Consider the following 19653-nt stretch of genomic DNA (forward strand, 5'->3'; position numbering starts at 1 on the left):
TGGTTCTCTATGGTTACCGTGAGCGGTCTTTTCTGTCGTATTTTCGTGATTCCCATCCAGTAACAAGCTCTATCGGCTGACAATATTGTTCAAAAAGAAATTAAGGTATTATCAGTAGCACTCCACTCGTGCTTCAATTAGATTTAGTGAAGCCAAATGGTTCCTACGGCAGAAAAGAGGGATATTCAAAAGGAATTTTGCCAATAATTCTTACATATTTTTGTATGTGTGCGTTTAACAAAGCTTCGTTGTTTTTTCTAACTTCTATTTTTTTGTAACAATGAAACCTAATTTGTAAAATTGTGTGTATACAATTTAAGCATAGCGATTTAAGTGCACATCACGTTAAACAAGGCCCGTGTTCACAAGGCAGTTGGTGAATTGCGCCCCCCTCGTAAGGAAAAATTTCAGCCAGTCGGGATAACAAACATACGGTTGGCTCAAGTGAATCGCCAACGTTAGATAGCGCTTACGAGTGAAAACGCTTTTGTAAATCACGACTGTGATTCTCGTTCTAACCCGCCGGGGTTGCTCAGTCAGCTAAGGCGTTGCGCTGCTGAGCACGAGGTCGCCGGATCGAATCCCGGCCGCGGCGGCCGCATTTCGATGGGGGCGAAATGCGAAAACGCCCGTGTGCTTGCGTTGTAGTGCACGTTAAATAACCCCAGGTGGTCAAAATTTATCCGGAGCCCTCCACTGCGGCGTGCCTCATAATCAGAACTGGTTTTGGCACGTAAAACCCAAGAAAGATGATTCTCGTTCTAGCCGTATAGAATTCCTCAAATAAACTAGATTTCTAAGCATGGCAAATGCGGGAACAGGCTATGGCTGTGCACTTGGGCTTGGCCCCGCGTGTCGGCAATGTAAATGGGCACTCACCTGCAGCGCGAAGCAGTTGGCCACCATGAGCAGTATCCTGAGCGGCAGCTTCGCCTTGAACGTGCGGTGGCACCAGAGTCGGTGGGCTGCCACTGAAGAGCCGACGCCGGAGATGCCAAGACCGATGAAGGCTGCGAGGAAGAAAGCAATGAGGCTTGAGTTGCGGGAAATGTATAAGAAGAGCAGTATTGTATTATAACCTTAGTCAGTCCCCCCCCCCCCCCCCCCCCCCCCAGCGTAGTTTAGCCAACCAGGCACTATTCTAGTTAACATCACTACCTTCTCCCTTTCCTCCTTGTCTAGAAAGTTCTAGGACTTTCTTCTTTTACCATCGTATTCAGATTCAAAAAATGGGTGTTGTTGAGTTGTTTGGCATGTGCTAAGAGTAGACACCCTTACAAGGGCTTCAAGTAAACATGTAATATTACATTGTGGTACGCAGATAGATAGTCACTTGACATTGCAACGTGATTCCGGCAACGAAAAAGAAATCAAAAAGAATATGTTTGCATCGAGGCTCCAGTCTCTTATCACAGCGAAACATAACTAAGCTGGTCTTTTATATATGTGTGTGGTACAAATATTTGAGACTATCTCGCCCGGCAGTAGCCATAAAGTATTAGTACCGTTTGTTTTAGAACTTATTAGAAGCTCGCAACACCAGCCGAATAAAAATATGTGATGGAGCAGTGACTTCGGCGAAAGTCCGAAATATATTAACTAAAATTAAGTATGCCCGGAACAAACAAAGACCACATCAGTTCACGTTCTTGCTTTTCCAGTTTACGATATGTCTGTTCGTTTGTCTTCGCCTAACCTCTTTCACGCCAACTTGGGACACCGGGTAGTACATGTTCTAAAGGATAGAGCATTGGACACCTGTGCTGACATAACTGGGTTCGATATCAACCGGATCGACCCGGGACCAACTTGAGTCACAGGGTATTTGACACTAAGTATATACCGTTCTTCAATGAACCTCTTTCGCGCCAACTTGGGTCAATGGGTGCCACTGTGTATGTTTCACTGTTCAAAAAGAATTTTTTAAATATTTCTCTGGTGCATCGCAGAATCGAACCCGCGTCATTTACATTCAGACAATCTTGTCTGAATATGTTTGAAAAAAAAAAAGATTAAGGAAACTTGGTGCAAAATAGAATTGTAAGAATTACGGTGTTTGGTTGTCAGAGGTCCTCACGACCGGACACAGTATGTCTTATAATCGTATCTTGCACCTTGTTTCTTAATTGTTTTGTTTCCGTTGAACGAGCTTGGCTAACGTTAGCTGGGACACCCCATATGTTCAGACCATGACCTATTTGAGTAGGTCGTGGTTCAGACACGCGCCCCGCGCGGACTTCGCGGAGCGCCTTTAGATGACGCACCGTGTCTAGAAGGGAAGAGCGAGAGCGGAGCCCGGTGGCCGTACACGCCTCAAATATGACGCGTTTCGGTGGTGGCAATATGGCGTGTCGTACATTGTTTCAATGCTAACCGCATTAGAGTCAACAATCACCCTGAGATGGTTTCTGTCGGAATTTTGATTCTTCGCTCTATGGTGAGCTGAAGCTATGGATTAGAAGGTATATAGCCTACAGACGACACAATACCGTCGGTGACGACAGCAGTCGTCATCAGCGTAACAAAACGGGGGGACATATACAGGGATGGACAGATGGCCAAGGAAAGTCAAGTTTCGAGACCCTAACTGCTGTCGCAGTCAAAGGTCTGTCCTTTTCTGGATCGACTGACTGACTGATGGTGTTTATAGCCCCAAAGTTGCTCAGCATACGCTATAAGGGGCTGGTTGTTGCCAATGATTTATTTAGGGGCCCTCAGTTTTTTCACAAAAATTAGTAAATAACTTGAAGAAAAAAAAAGAACACCATGAAATGAGCCGTCTACACTTTTGCAACCATGCAAGAAAAGAGAACACAACTGTGTAAGTTGCCCCTCATTTAATGTCCAAGGCTGAACTTCCCAATGTAGCATTGTGGTTTCTGAAAAATACCGTAGTGTTTACAGAATCTTTACCGACTGGATGGTGCTTTGCGCGCCTATGTACATATGTGTAGATGGGCATTAGCATTGTGCCGCGAGTGAAATACGGGTCCGTGGCCGGAAAATGAAACTGCAATGTCTCGCTGAGTGGCAGAAGGCCACCGCCACCAGTCCACCGCGGCCGGTCTGACTCAAGGGCTTAGGGCTTGCTGTGCGGAGGTGCTTGGGGCAGTTTTTTTTTTTGTTTTTGTTTTTTTATTGGGAGAGCGAAAAAATTTGAAGACAGTCGTCAGTGTGCAAGACGTTCCCGAGAGTACTTTGAAGACAACACTCCCGACGCTCTAGTGCGACCACGCAGTACCTAACTCCGTTGCAACGTTGCCTGAACACAGTGAAGTGATGGTGACACAGGTGAGGAGAGGGGAAGGAGAGTGGTCGCACCGTCATTCTGACCAGACAGCGACGTGTCAACCATCCCTTCCACCACATGTTAGCAGTGTACATCCCCGGCGCTGTTCCTTGTCTTCTTGCGGCTTCGGCATCGCACTTGTGTACTTTGCGCGGTTTTCATGTTTCAAAATAGCTCCTTCACGCGAGAAATACGAATGCCGCGTGATTGTCGGCACAAACATTTTGGATAATGAGCTGGTGGTTTACGTTTTGTTTGTAGTGTAATCTCCTGCAAATTGACGCAGACATGCAGTCACGGGACGTCTCGGACATTCTAGGAGCTTGTGCCCCTCCCCAGTATGTATCCCTGCCGATACCATTTTGACGGTGAACGTTTTCCTCCGAATTATCACTATTAGCCTCTCCAACTATCGATCGGCGCAGGCCGCTCATGGTGTATTCCAAGTTCCTCTAACGTTGTCGTCGATTATATACCGAACGTTTCTTGTCTAATGAGATTGCGCACGTGATGCGGATAGAGTTGTGGATTCTCGCATGCACGTGAGGCTCCATGCGACTTCTCTGTAATGTACGGTGATACACGCACAAATAGCAGAGGGGTTTGACTTGTGAGTTAAGATTCGACAACCGTACTCACCGCTGTCGATGTGATTTGAGTGTCGCTTGCCCTTCTGGGCACAAGTTCGCCCAATAAAGAGAGAGATTATTAATGCGCAGTTTTGGCACTGTCTGCGTGGTTCTTCAACGTCACTGCAACGTGACAAAGCGTTTCTTCAGTCTGAAAGGGACTCGAGTTGTCGTGCCCAACCACGTGCATCTTCCAAGCGCGTGTTTAGGCTAGATTTAGCTGTGCGGAATGAGCGAGTGAGCCATGCGTCTGGGTCCTCACCCAAAAGGTTTGTCTGCCACTTGGCCGTGAAGATGGCGCAGTAGAGGCCGCACGCGGCCCCAATGTGGAGCCCAAGGAAGAGGAACACGTTGCGCCAGACGATCTCCATCTTGAAAGGCTCCTCGGAGACCACCTCGCTCTCGGTGTCGCTGCTGTTATCCGGCAGCTGCTGGCGATCCTGGTCGTCATTGTTCTCGAGGTGTTTTTTCCTCTCCGTCACTGAGGTGGTCGTTACGGAGCTCTGCAAGGTAGACGAGGGAGCGCAATTGTTAGAATACTCGTGCACGCGAACACCTGTTAGACAGTTTCGCCAAGGTGACTAAAGTGCGGGAGCCTGTTTACAAAGCACACTCAGCCCAATTGCCTTCGCACAGCCGGAGCTGTTTATGACGTCGAGTGAGATGAAGCGTCATGAGTGATGGAGGTGAGGCTGAGATGGAACACACACACAAAGGAAAAGAACTAAAGAGGATGCAAAACGCAGTCATGCACGAGCTCTGCCCGTAATTACTCTAATATCCTAGAATAAAGAAGCAAACAAAAAACGCGTGCTCCTACAGAGCTGCCGCCGCAGGGTCCGCAATGTGCCTTCGAAATTGGAGGCAACGGAGGGGCGTAGTTCAACAATGAAAGCGACACGTGGCCACGATGCTAGGAAGTGGGAGGATCTGTTTCACCAGCAGTATAACGTACGCGACTGAAGGCGCACGAAGAACTGAACGGTCTTTCTGGCGAGAGGGAAGGTGATGTAATAAAAGGATCTAAACACTCGTCTATACACATTGTAAAGCGCTGACCAGTTACTAGCCTTTTTTTCTATTGAGTCTATTTTTATTTGGTGCGTACGGTTGTAATGCCGGTGTGACGGACGCTTTAGTGAGGGCTATTTCGGCTGGGGCCCTTACAGGGTGAGCATTTGTTTGGCCTTCGGGTGTATACTTGTATGTTGTTTGCCTGTACTTACTTCATGGTCGTTCGGATTTTGGAGATTGATTTTGGAAGTATAGTAATAGCCACCATTTATCAGCCACCAACAAAATGGTGGCTGGTAATGGCCACCATTTTGCTGACCAAATACTGCACGTGTGTTTTGTTTTACTCATTTTTCTTTACGGCTAGTAACGAACAGCGAGGAAGGGAAGCTGAGTGGAGTTCCATTCAAGTAGAATAAACTACTCGGTTCAACGCGTCCTACAGTGTGCAAAATTTCGTCTTGAATTTGTGAATATGTGAACCTTGCAATTTTAACTGAAGAGCTCTCCTAGTACTTGAGTTTTCGCAGCCACTTTTCTAATCTGAATCTGATCTCGCCTCTTCTTAATGCAGATGTTTGAGCAAGCTCAGCATTACTTATTTCTCGCCATAGGACTGCGGTCCGCTGCCTGTTGTCTATAAATGATTCTTTTCAGAATGTGGTCCAGTACGTCAGGAAGATTTCCCAAAGAAAGTGTTCATGTCGTTGTAGAAGCAAACAATTTGGCAGTTTCGCCCGAAGTGCCAAGCATTGACCGCGATAACGAGGTTTAGCGTTGCGCTTGAACTACTTGGACGATGTTATAACTATACGCGGCTGCGATACGTTGGCGTGACGTTGCACGTAAGGCAACTGCTGCTAGGCGTAAGGAAAAGCGCCCTGGTAGCTAGCTACCAGTCGCCTCACAACGCTGTCGTGACAAGGAACGTCGCACCTCGACCGCGCACGAGACGAGGCCGGCGTCGGCGCCGGAGTCGGTACCCAGTGAAATATTCGATGACGTCGGCTTGACGTTTACTACCCGTTCCGCTCCGACGATGTGATACGCAGAGCAGCTCAGCAGGAATGCTTATGCCAGCAGCGGAAGGTAGAACGCTGTCCTGGCTCCGCCACCGAGCCGATTGAGCGGGGCGTTGACTGTGCGTCCGATTCGCTTCGTCGTTTTGTAGGCCAAAAACAATCGGCGTCTCTGGGGGCTCTCTAACCTTTCGCGCGCTCGAGCAGCGCATGCGCCATCGATGGCGGGACAGCACGACGACGGCGGCGGCGCCGATGGCATCAATGAGCCTCGAGCATCCGGTATAAATGCGATTAAAAAAAATAGGGAACACTATGCAAGCCATTTATCACGTGAAAGTCATTTATTGTCAAAGATGGTCGGTCCTGTTTTGGTCCGGTTTGGTTGATTGTTCTGTTTCGTCGATAGAATGGGCAGCGCACAAAACGCTCTTGGCAGTAACTGTCATACATCCCAGGAGCCTTAAACTCGGGGGCCCTTGTGAACTTTGGCAGTCGTGGCTATTCTATTTCATATATACTTTCTTTTCTTCTTCGATTTCTCTCATTATATCCCCCTGTGCGGGGTAGTAAACCAAACTATTTATACCTAACCTCTCTACCTTTCTGTATACACCATTTCTCCCTTACTGCATTTTTTAAAGAGAATGCGGAGGGTGCTTTCACTCCCTGTAAATAAATTTCATGGTTCCCATCGAAGATGCGTCGAACCCCCGAGATTGATACAAAAATTTGGAGGACGCTTGAGCTTCGCTTTCAAGAGTGGAACGCGATAGCATTCAAAGATCCCTGACTGCTTCTTACGCTTCCCGAAAACTGCAGCTTATGCAACCCTAATGGTTACCGGAAAACGCTGGCGCCGATCGCTATGCACGAAGGCGAGCTTTCTGGTAGAAGCGCGGCCTCTTGCGTGGCCCGATCCCGGAGGTATTGCACAACCACGTCAAAAAAGTTGCATCATTTTCATGTTTCCGTTATTGTTTCGCACTTTTAATATTTCAGTCTGAGAACACTTAACATAAAAGGCATGCGCTGTGGGTGTTTTGTTTTATGACATTTGTTTGTGGGTTGTTATTCTCAAAATTCCGTGGGACAGCTTTGTCAAGAGTGTAAGACAAGATATGAGCGACATTAGTGATAGAAAGTGTGAGAATATAATCCGCATAGGCCGCACGTCATATAGCAAGGGGTGGAATATACATATACCTAAATATATTCTGAGGACCTGCGTGGCTGGAGATGATTTTCTGGGCCGCGGAAGCCGACGCCAACGCCGAGACCAACGCCGACACCGACGCCCGATTTTCTGCGACACGGGGCCCTTAACGCTGTCGCGTTAAAAGGAACATCCTAAATTAGCGCTCCCGACACCATATATCCTCTCAGCATTTTTTCAGACGTCAGGTTTCAGACCCGCACTTCACAAAGGATGTTTGCTCAAAAATAATTCGGTGTTCTCTTTCATATTCCCCGCGGCGTACATACCGAAACATTTGATCATATCAATACATCAGTCAAAAGCGCGCCGTTAAGCTGTGGACCAGGAGGCTGTTTCGTGGTCGCTGTGACGACAATGGCATTGCTGATGGCATTTAGAGAGAAATCTAAGACTCGCAGTGGTGGCGTAATGGCATTGGCGTTGCGCTGCTAAGCCCGAGAGCGTGGGACCGCGGCGGCCGCATCTCGGTACAAGTTCTCTTCTGAGATTAATAGGCTTTTATTTATTAAACAAAAATCACACCAGCATATTAACTCGGTATGCACAATATCTGATGTGAAGCACATCGAGAGAGAAGGTAATTAATAAGACGAACGAATGATTAGTCCCTTGAAATTTGCCGATCGCCTTTTTTTTTTCTTAGTTGCAAACTGTACGATCGAAATGGGCTTGTTTGTAAGGTTAGCGGCTATAATTACAGTATAGGCTGGTTCCCTTTGCCTAAGGTCTAGGCAATCGATCGATTAACCGTCCATTTATGCGTTAACCTTGATTAATTATTTCGGTCACGATTAACCAACCGGCTGAGCTAACACGAGCGAAATCAGGCCAGCGTCAACACCGACATCCCCGCTTGACTTGCTTCGCAGCGAAAAATGGGAGGGCAGATTGAGCTACAATGTTACGGTTATGACTGCGTTTGCATGTCCCTAAGGATAAAAGAGCCCCATGCGCGCTGCACATCGAGCCAGCAGAGGAAAATGTCTAGTCTCTGCTGCAGCTGCTATATAGCATGTGCTATATAGCTAGTACGCTACGACTATTTTACCTTTCAGCTGCTTGCACGTGGGCTTTAAACAAATTCCCGGCAACATGCTAAGAAGGCTCGAGCGCCTACAAATGAGACTGCTAGAGAATGTTAACAAGCCCATATGCAGTCTGCGCAGCCGGACTTACGATTGTGTCTGAGCGGTTTGGTATGCTTGGTGTGCCCACCAACTGAAAGTGTCGCAGACGTGATATCAAAGGCGACTGCAGTTAATTTGTAGCACAGTTTCTTTGTGCACTTTCCATTTCTTACGGCGTCACTTTCCGTTCACTTTCCGTTCTTACGGCGTTATAAACGACCACGTTTCTTTAACCACGTATAATTACGTGAACCTGCAATAACGAGTAATTGAATAAAAAGTCATGATTATTAGAATAAATTTTTTTATCGATTTCCAGTCTTACTTTGCATATTTCTTCCAGGTATAGTGCGTGCAGACCTGACAACTTATTTCTTTCTTTATTCGTTTATTTAAGGCAATTTACACATTGTCCGTGAATAGATGGTTAAAGGCAGCAGAGCGTCTGACGAAGCCATGCCAGCCTACAGAGGCGCAGGGGCACTGCAGAATGTTGGTGAAATACAGTAAGGTTGCACAAAAACGCAAATTTACATATTTACACTCGACAGTCATTAGCAGCGTTTGCAATGTCCAATTTTAGAAAGCATACGCTAATACAGAACATATAGTGAAACGCGCCAAGCTCACAAAAAAGACAAAACACATTCTAAATGTATAAACCACCTAAAGTGCTAATAGCATATGCAATTAATTTATATACACGCATTTATGTGTGTATATTTACTTTAACCTGTCCTTCCAACTATTAGAAGCAACTTACTAGCGGGATCTTACGAACAGTTACAAACTCTGCGCATTGCTTTTTCAACACCAGTGCTTAACATGCTGAGCTGTTTTCCTCTTCAATACAATTCAGTGGCTGCGCATTGCAAACTGTTGATTACAGAACTTAAAAAAAAACAATAAAGAGAGCACGTGGGGGTGCTCTTGTTCACAATCACAAGGTCTGTACTGCCCCGTGTCTCCCTCCTTTGAGTTCAGAATTGCATTTTTCGATGGCAATAGAACAGCTGCTGTGGCTGTTGGATTTTTAGGACGTTTGAAACACAAGACTGCTGCCGTTCTGGCGCTCGTTTTTTGGCTTGGCAGTAAAGCTTTTCTCTGGCACTCTTCAGTGACACTGCTATACGGGCTGTGAGCTTCCAGCAGCCGCCTTCGAGCGTATACAGTACGTTCTCACAGCAAGTACTACTAGGTTAAAAAATAAAATAAAAGCACTGCTACAAAGAATCGTTGCGGGTAGCTATAATTTGTTTACTGTAAAGGAACTCGGAGTCTCCTAAATTATATGTCACGTGACTTGCAAGTCTACCATTTAATATTTTGGCAACGCACTCATAGGCAGCATAGCCTCTTGTTATAAGTGTACTTCTTGAGAAACGTTTTTAGTTTAATGAAGTGCGTGACTCCGGCTAGTTTGGTCTAGTAAGCCGCATAATTATTCCCTTCCTTAGACCCGTTGCATCGAATTTCACTTCTTTTCTACAAGGTTAACTGTACTCTTCATGGTCACTTTATATGTCGCTGCCAACGTATAATGCCGCAAAGCTGTATAACTACGTGACGTGCATGTGTAATTACCGTGAACCTTGGACGGGGCTAATCACGCATGCACGTGTCACGTGCATGTACTTCCTTTTACGGAAGTAAAAAGTAATAACGTTGCCTTTATTATGACGCCAAGTGCGAAAAACAAATATTGTGCGCTGTGTACGTGCAGGGCTAGCCTTGCGGCATTGTTATGTTGTCATTTAGTGGGGCAGCAAAGCACGTCCACGTTCACTTGCTTTAAACGCGCGTTTTCTTTTTTCCTTTGTGTGTCTGTGTGTGTGTTTTCGTTCACAGAAAATGCAGTAAAGTTTTATTCGGCTCTTCGGAATCCTTCTAACGAATTGTGCGGCAACTTTATTACGTCCACTATTTTAAGTAAATTTGTTCCTAGACTATAAACCAGCAACTTAGGCTTGCAATTTAAATTTTAAAAAAATACATATGTATTCGATGGATCTAGCTTGGTACTCAGAGAATATTTGCAGTTTTCATACGGGCAACTAAGCAACATAGCCTTACTCCGACTTTTTCAAGCCAGTGCAGAATATCAGAACATGGCTACAGAGATAAGGGTTCGATTACCTTGTCTGAATCACAAAAGCAAAAGCGGCCTCTAGCACTTCACCCAAGCAGTCGTATATAGCGTAGCGATTCTAGCTGATGCCGTTTATAGAATCGCAAGCCCGGTTCGTCACGGGCCATCTTTTTTTACAAAGTAAAGCGTAGAAACGTGTGCCTAGTTGTTAGTGAAACGGCAGGAAGTGCCTATTGTAGTAAAGCATATTGCAGGAAAACTGTTGTATAAATTGCTCTATCTCTCGATGCATAGAACTATGCTCTACCGATTCGTTCACGAGCCGATCAGCACCATTGTCAGGTCAGAAAAAGTACTGCGCCAGGGAAAGCCAGCGGTGCATGTCGGAGGACAATCAAGCCTTAAGTTCAGCAGTGGTAGCTAGACAGAAAATCATAAAGGTGTGATGATTATGAGCGGTGGCGGGCAAAGAAATCGTCCCACTTCTAAAGTAGCCTAGTGTACATGCGCCATGCCGTTGAGGACCATTTTGATATCGACAGCTAAAGTCTCAGCTGATTGGATGCAGCGAAAGCTGCCGCAATGCGCGCAAATGTGATATCGGCTGTTTCCCTCAAAGATCTAGGCCTGTGCCGACTTCAGTGCGGTGACACATATTGTTCACATTTCCTGGTAGCACGCAGTTTTCTTCCTTGTTCACAGTAATGTTGTCTCCACCAAGAAGATATCAACAGGACGTTGAGGTAGTCTGGGAAACGTCACCATTCTGTATACGAAGGGCCCTTTGTTTTGCCCGTGTGGCGTTGCCGCAACTCGGGTATTTCAACCAATTGGCGCTTACTTCTGTGCAATGTGTTTACGTTTCAGTAGTGTCGAAGCGTAGACCACTTGTTGTAGCATCGTCAAGAATAATATATCGCAACACACGTATAGAGCATAGAGAGGACTCGGGTTTTTTTTTTTTTCTTTTTTTTTTTCCTTTGTCGTCTTGCGATCTGTCCTCTCTGTTGCGCTATTTCATCCATAACAATGTTTGCGCTTTAGGAGTTGCCAGAAAAGACGACTCGTGTAAGTTGGAGTATTGAATATTTAATTAAAGTGAGACTTAGAAATGTTACGCAACTACGCGTCTGAAAACCCGCCCGATTTATTCATTTTTTTTTACTTTCTGTTCTTTCAGACCGCAGCCATGCAGCCTTAATTGCTATATTTTCCGATATGGTATTTATGAACAATAATCATTGCTGTACTGGATACCTTATTCTTTAAGAGTGCGAGCTACTTCAAGAGGTATCTTCAGGTGCGCACAAGCATTTATGGATGGCAGGCTAAGTTTGCACCGTTGAACAGGAATACCTGGTTAAAAAAAAATTAACGGCGATTGAGCCACTAATGAATTACTCTACAGTTCATCAAGACAATCGCAAGTCCTAAAATGTAGGCCATTCATCGCATTTTATCGCAAGTTCTCAAACGGTACGCGTAAAAAAAAAAAAAAAAAAAAAAAACAATCTGCGGCAGGGGGTTATTTTGTGGGAACTCAAAATTATTATAGTCATTAATATTATAACCAAATTGCATACTTGTGACACCGAACACATGGAGCATAAAGACCTTCTAGAGTGAGTAGGAATCTCACAATATTTACAGAGAAAAGGAGATGAAACATACGGCTATGACAACGTGCTACAGCACTGAAATGAGTCACGAAGAACATGAAACTTTGGTTTACGCTAGTTGGCTAATTTTTGGGTATCGACAGGGCAGCGGGAGAAAACGCGGAAAAACACTGCGCCTGTCCTGCTTACGCGTTCCTCCTTCGTCCGTGTTTTTTCGCTCTGCGCTGCCCTTACACGAAGCACAATATGCATGAGTTCGGAAAGAAGTTTAACATAATTACGAAACCTTTAAACTGAACTTGAAAATATCACCTTAGAGGAGTTACGTGCCCATTTCAGTATGACCTAGGCCATATATAGGCACCGGGCGGCCGTCGTAAGGCACCAGCGGCGCGCCGGAGATATGCTGGCGAACAGCGCCGCGAACGGCAGCTGCCAGAGCACTGGCATGTGAAGCAGACGACGGGACGAAGGCGCTCGGTGCTTCCAGTGATTTGGCACTGCGGGTTAATAAGGGCTGACGCACCGGAAAACGCATTTTCGTGTGTCTGTCTTTGAGAAAGGTCGTCACTTGTACGAGGCAGATCACATTCGTGGCACCAGGTACTATTTAAAGTAGAAAACGAGCGCAAATTGCGATGCAAATGCACCACGCGAACGGAGCTCACCGCGGCAAGCTAAGACGTGGAACTCCAGAAGTTATATTCCAGATGTTATTTTGCATTGCGCTTTAACATTACCGCGTATTTAATCATGGAAATATGCGAATAACAAAAAAATTATGGGCAGAAAGAAAAAGGAGACATACGTTTTCCTTATTCTGTTTCTTGAGCTGCTTCGCCGATCGCACATGTGTCAGTAAGTTCTCGTTCTCTGTCCGTTGTAGTTCTTTTATCTTTGCCTTCCCCATTCTTAATTGATTATAAGCTAGTCCAATCTTCAGTCACAGCCGATTTTATGCACCTTAGCGCAACGGGAGCCGTCGGTGGCGGCGAGTGTGAACACGCCACTGCGTTGGCTTTGGCCGTCGATGCACAGCACAGTCATGTGCCAGACGCAACCAGAGTTGGGAATTGCTAGGAAGGCAAATGTACATTAAAAGGAAGACTGATACACTGATAAGACGGCAAAATGACTACAAATTTGAGTGCTCGCCTTCGGTGCCCAAGCTCCGGAGCCGTTACACTGCGGAGGCGAAGACAGGCAAGTGAGACACGAAGCTCTTGCGTATGAACGGCTCTTTTATTAACGTTAGATTAACTAGACTATAGCAAATCAGCGTCGGAAATGTACAGTGCCCAGCGATTGAAGAACTGACTGCGCGCGGCTGCCACCGTTTTTTTTTTTTGTTTTTTTTTTTCTTTTCGCGCCGCAGGTGCGCGCCGTGGAACAAAATGCAGTCATAATGCCGTTACGAAGGTTCTCGCTTTCACTCTACACCACAATGCATCAGTTTGATGTCCCCAGCGCTTACAGTCAGTGCAAAATGCGCTGGCGACCATGCGATTCGAGTATCGCGTTTCAATTGCTGAGCACTGAACGCGCTGTTGCCTATATACAGACCGCACATATACAGACTTTCCGCCTGAAAAACGCGATGCCGCGATGAACAACGATTGAATGGAATGGCCTAACCAGCTTCAGTCATGTTTCAGTAACTGTTGGTGCGCCCAAAAACTCAACATGTTTGATCTGACCTGGTTTCACGGCAGCGCCAGCTGCGCGCGGCCCGGCCGCCACATGCCATTACATTCGCGGCGCCGCCGCATGAAGGCGCCACCGGTCCAAATTCATCCCGCGCCCGGTGCCTATAGGCTGTCCTAGCTAACGTTATCCCCTCGCCTCCCCCCCCCCCCCCCCCCCCAGCCTGCTCAATAAAAGAAAAATTAAAAAACCCTGTGAGAGATACGATTAGAAGACCTATTGTGTTCGATCGTCAGACACCGTAGGTCTCGTAAGTATATCTTGCACCGTGTTCCTTAAATATTTCTTTCTCTTCTCATTTTTCTTTCGCTGAACAGCTTGGTTAACGTTGGCTGGGACACACGCTATGTTCTTTCATGTTCTCACAGTCTTTTTTTTTTTAATTTATTCTGAGTTCTGGTACTTTTTGTTTGTTGAGATGGTAACATGCCTATATGTATTGCTCAAAAGACGGACCACATTTGTATAAAACATTTTTAGTAGTTTCATTTATTTGTGCACAGTTTGTACTCATAAATCTCCGTGTTTGGAGCTACTACTTCGGGACCCAGTGGCCTTGTCGAGCTGTCGAAGTGACTGTTTTTTTTCTTTTTTTTTATGGTGGGCTCCAGCATCATGCACCTTCTGCAATGATGCGAATAAGCATTATTTATTATTATTATTATTATTATTATTATTATTATTATTATTATTATTATTATTATTATTATTATTATTATTATTATTATTATTATTATTATTCGCGGATATCAAGTTTAAATCAGTAGAACGGCATGGGAAAGGTAGTCTATATTTTACGTCACAAAGCCCTCGCACACATTGGATATGCCCTAGGGACGCTGTTAGCTTTTACGACACGGGCGTTTCTTTTCCATTAACGTGGGCTGACATCGCAGCAAGCGTCTGCTTATAAAAGACTGCAGCCGCTGCTACAGCGAGGAACAGCACCCGTGCTCTCGCGCTCGGCAGAAGTCCACAGACTCTGAACCACTGCGGCAGGTGAAATGTATAACTCCACTAACGTGTCTCATAGGACAGCGCGAAATGAAAGAGAAAAGATACGCTGATATTGTTTGCCGCCCCTACACCCAGACCAAATCAAGAACTACAAAGAAGTTAAACAAGAATTAAGGCTCCAAGCACACACCATATATAGCTTAAGTGAGTGAAAGTAATGACTTCTGCAGTCGGTCAATCAAGAAGCGTTCTTATGCGGCCATACATATGAACGCTTGTCAATTTTCTCACTGTTAGCAGAAGTTGTTGCAGTATATTTAATGAGGGTCTGCGCTGTATAACGGAGTTAAATCTCTTTTGGAATTTGTCTTGGTTCACGTAGAGGGCACGCAGATGCTGATAATACCAGAAATGTGGCTTTGTCACTGTTATAAGCGTTCGTGCTGTTAGGAGTGTCGGTGTCAGTGTTGTAGTTCAATCTGCTTCAAATTTCGAGATGGATGAGGCTGCAGGGGCGTTTCCGCGTTCGCCCTTCGCGTAGCCCGATGAGTGTCGCGCGATGCCGCCGAAGCGTACACGTCGCATGCAAGCTTGACTGCGCTATGCCTGCAGTTCCGGCTGTGTTGCTCAAGTACACTTCGGTGTTTTCTGCCAACACGCCAGCTTACTATTTCATCCAGTAAGCACACAGATGATGTTGGTTTACCCGCTCACCGTATATAGTTGTCGGCTGGTGACACGCCGACCCGAACGACGCTTTCTAGACGGCCTTCAGTCTAGCCAGTGCGCGCGATTTTTGGCCCGATCACCGATGAGCCACACGTGTATGAACATAGCAGAGCGGCGAATTTCTCGCGATGGTTTGCCGCCGGGCCACCATGCCACGGACGCTTCCAGGAAGGGGGGAGCAAGCACACCGGGCACGTGGCCCTCAACCGCCTTGATTTTTTTGTGTACGAGGATGACACCTGCTCAGCTTCCTCTCTCTCTCCCTCCCGTGCCCGGTCAGGTGCGAGCACCCCCCCCCCCCCGTCCCCTTCCCTGAAAAAAAAAAAGAAAAAAGATTCCTGGCTCGGCCACTGCTTTACGCTGGCCAAAAGCGAATTTTCGTCGCGGTCGCATTGGGCCTTGTGTGTTCGCTCTCAGCAGTGCGGCTTCTCCGTGGATCGGCGAACAAAGCTACCGTTTGGAGTCAGCTATCTATTCGCAGCTGCAGTATGGCTCTCGACAAACCGAGAAACCACCTTGTCAGCTACAGCGAGAGTAAGAAGGGTAAACTGAATGATGCCAACTTTTTTTCACAGCCGTCATTTTTAAGACGTGGTGCGCTTCGGTCATGCCCGAAAAATCGAGCGAGACGCCAAAACATCGTCCGATGTTCTGGTCGCCGTTATACATCGAATTAATAATGGAGGAGGTGGTGCCATGGGGATGTTCCAATAATCGAGCAGGTGCGAAAAATGAGTGGGTGAATGTAAATGAATTGTTCGTCTTTACCTTGTCTTGGCTAAGAGCCATGTCAACGGCAAAACGACCTGCTCACAGAAACTGAAAGTATCTGTAGTAACGATTTTCAAATTTGTATTTGTTTGTATCGAATGCTTCGAGAATTGCGAGCACTGAAATTCGAAACGAAGCGAATATCGAATAGCATAACATTCGCACAAGCCTATTTATTTCGCTACCGGCGCGTGCCATCTCCCCACTTCCAGAGCACTCTGCCCACCGTGAGGCTTACAGCACAAGCAGCCAAAATTCATCCTTGCCCTTCAATTGAATGAAAAAAATAGTAATAATAGTATCTGACTTGTGCCTCGCGCCCTTTATTTGTCCACGTTTTGTGCCCGTTCTCCTCTATTTATCGGGTGACAAATAGCGGCCTCTGTATAGGAAAAGCTGCAAAGGTGATAGCACGGCTTCGCATAAACTGAGCTTCTCATTTTTTTTCGATCTGCGAGGCACGACGACACCATTCTTTTGATATGCCAGAAACAAAAGTAGTTGAGCCGAGAGTCACCCCTTTTCATTTTGCTGGCGTCTCAAGGTTTTTAACAATATAACGCCGTCTGGACGGACTAAAGGGGTGTCTGGTCTGCGTATTCTTCTTGTGAAAGTTACATTCTTTAAACCCAGAGGCGGCCATTGTTTCCAGCAGTGAAAGCTGTCCGCGTTGCCGCTGCTTGCACAATGAGAAGTGAGGCATTATACGTGAATGAAAGTGGCGCGGCCATGAGTCGTCGCAGACTGTTATTGCCAGCGTGCCGTTACCTTTCGTCTAGACGGACCCGTTTCGTTTGTGGGCGCCTTTTTTCCGCAATGACGAGATCCCGCGGCATTAACGGCTGAAGAAGGCTTACTGTATCTCTCTCAACTGAGCCACAGTCTTTCTACCAGAAGCTGCTGCATTGGGCCCTTCTCGGAAGGAAAGAAAATGTGACTTTGTCGAGTCCAATTGAAATGTTCAGCTTTCTTTCGAGTAATTCGTGAGCATCTGAACCTTCCTACAACTTTGCGAACAGCTTGCGGAAAAAGTTCTTGCATGCACAATACTTTATTGAAGGCCTCCGTATAATAACTCCCAGAACAAAGGATACTATAGTTTTCAGTCTCATGCTCTACCGACTGAGCTAGCCCAACGTTTTAATGTTCAGCCAATAGATGATCGGGTTCATTCATCGCGGCCCCTGTTTTCCAAGCGTGTGACTGAAAACTATTATTTTTTTTATAGTTTTCAGTCACACGCTTGGAAAACAGGGGCCGCGATGAATGAACCCGAGCATCTATTGGCTGAACATGAAAACGTTGGGCAATACGCTTCGAACGCAATATTTTAGAGAAGCACCACCAAAACCAAAATGATCAGTGAACCAGTGATCAGTGAACCAAAATTTAACAGCTTGACTTGGGACGGGGACAAAAATCGAACAGCATACAAGAGTGGTATGTTCTCTGGTCTACCGTTTTTGTCGTCCCAAGTCGCCCTTTTGCATTCTAGATCATGCAAGACCATCAAACTCAGTCTTTGACGTTACTTAGTTATGCATATTCAGTGTTCACAACAATATATCGATAGACTTCATCACTGGATAGTGCACGATAGCTCGTCCGTCACATGACGTCTTGAGGATTACTTGAGCGACATGTATAAGCCATGTTTTATTTTGACGTTGACGCCTGAGATCAAGTACACGCAGTGCTATTCCGTATCTTTCGTTTTTTTCGATTTTTTTTTCTTTTTTAAGACAAGGGCTAGCCTTAGCTCGCGGGGTGTTTCGAAACAATAAACGAGACCTACGCCCACTCCACTCACTACAACACCATCCCCTCAGTCTCACCACAACTATACACGGAGATCCTACAGTATACGAGTATACCCTTTTTGTGTTTACCAAAAGCATTCCCAACGAACTTCCGGTTAAACCCTCTCGAACAACACAAATTACAATAGCCCATAAAACGATGACGTTTCTCACAATCTTAAGGTAGGGCAACGTTCTGGCGTCAAAGTGTTGTTCACGGCACCAAATTAAGCTTTAGAGTTTGTGCGAGTTGAGCTGTCCCACGAGGAAGCGCAAAACAGACTGCACCACCAAGCACAAAGATCCCTACGTCTCCTGCAAAAGGGGCGTTGTTTACAAAATTCCACTCTCTTGTGGAAGACACTACATTGGTCAGAACGGCAGGTGCTTGAAGGGCGTCTGCAAGAGCACAGCAGAAAAGTCGGCAACATTGCCACAGACGGCCAACTGGCTGCCCGTTGTAAAAATTGTCAGACTGTTGTCGTGTATCGCCACCGCAACAGCTTTACCAGGGAATTTGTAGAAGCTACCGAGATGGCACGTGGCACTTTACCTTCTTTCTCCCTGCAGATTCAGATGGGTATATATATATATATATATATATATATATATATATATATATATATGCTCAGGATCTGCATTAAAACCTTTGTTGAAAGTTAGCGCTTTTCCTGTCTCGACTTGTCTCTCGTCCTTACTACGCTATGTTAGATGTTTAAATTAAACAAGAAAGCTACCTATACATGAGCTGGAAGCGTAGGGCACGTTCCTTATATCTGCACACATCAAGAGCATGTGCCCTATAATATACTATAAAACGAAATAATTTTTTTTTTTTTGCTTGGCTAACTTGACTGTCACAAATGCATGACCGGAAGTTTTCTGGCGTCATGAACGCCCTGCTGCCACAGCGCGGACAAAAATGATGAAAAAGGACAAAAATAGGTGACGTCAGACTGACATAGCGGCGCGGAGCTTCTGGTCGGCATCAAGAAATTGAGCTTAAGTTTCTCCTCTACTAATCGAACAGTCCCGTGACAATATTGTCACGAAATTATCGAAAGTAGAGTTTTGGAAGAATACTTTGCGAGTCTGAACAGATTTAGTGCTTCTCTTTCGTGTCCGTTTAAGGGGCACGCACTTTTTGAGCACGGTAAGAAAATGTTTTCACGACAATGCTGCCGTGAAAATGCGAGCAAAATATTATTCCGCGGTGTGCAAGAGGGAATCTATTATCTGTCAAATATCTAAAGAATATCTTATCGGGACATTCAGCAAGATACTAAGAAAGCAACCCGAACTACAGTAGGCGATTAATGAGCTCCTTCAAAAAACACAACAACAACAACAACAACAACAACAACAACAACAACAACAACAACAACAACAACAACAATAATAATAATAATAATAATAATAATAATAATAATAATAATAATAATAATAATAATAATAATAATAATAATAATAAATAAGACCAGGAAAAAGGAATGAGATTTCCTAGTCAGAGTCGGATTTTAAGAAAATTTATGTGGCTCGCTGCATGATTGCAGGCATTTGTAGCGCACACAAAACCTACAGTCAAAGTAAGCAGTAAGATGACCCTGTCAACGCTCATGCCAACACGTGACCGCAAGACTTAAGCAGGATGGTAAGCCTAATGCAGGCAACAATGCGTCAATGCACAC

At 45.6% G+C, this 19653-nt stretch overlaps 1 protein-coding gene across 1 annotated transcript in view; it reads right to left on the minus strand.

Annotated features, from left to right (window-relative positions):
- LOC119436897 (acyl-CoA Delta-9 desaturase-like) overlaps window positions 1-19653 on the minus strand; it is a 29141-nt gene that overhangs the window by 7205 nt on the left and 2283 nt on the right. The window contains exons 2-3 of the mRNA XM_037703932.2: window positions 4181-4421; window positions 880-1010 (exon numbers count right to left, since the gene is read on the minus strand). Of these exons, the coding sequence (XP_037559860.1) occupies window positions 880-1010; window positions 4181-4421 (372 nt within the window). The remainder of the gene's footprint in view (window positions 1-879; window positions 1011-4180; window positions 4422-19653) is intronic.

Source organism: Dermacentor silvarum, chromosome 1 (genome assembly GCF_013339745.2).
Source record: "Dermacentor silvarum isolate Dsil-2018 chromosome 1, BIME_Dsil_1.4, whole genome shotgun sequence".
Lineage (NCBI taxonomy): Eukaryota > Metazoa > Arthropoda > Arachnida > Ixodida > Ixodidae > Dermacentor > Dermacentor silvarum.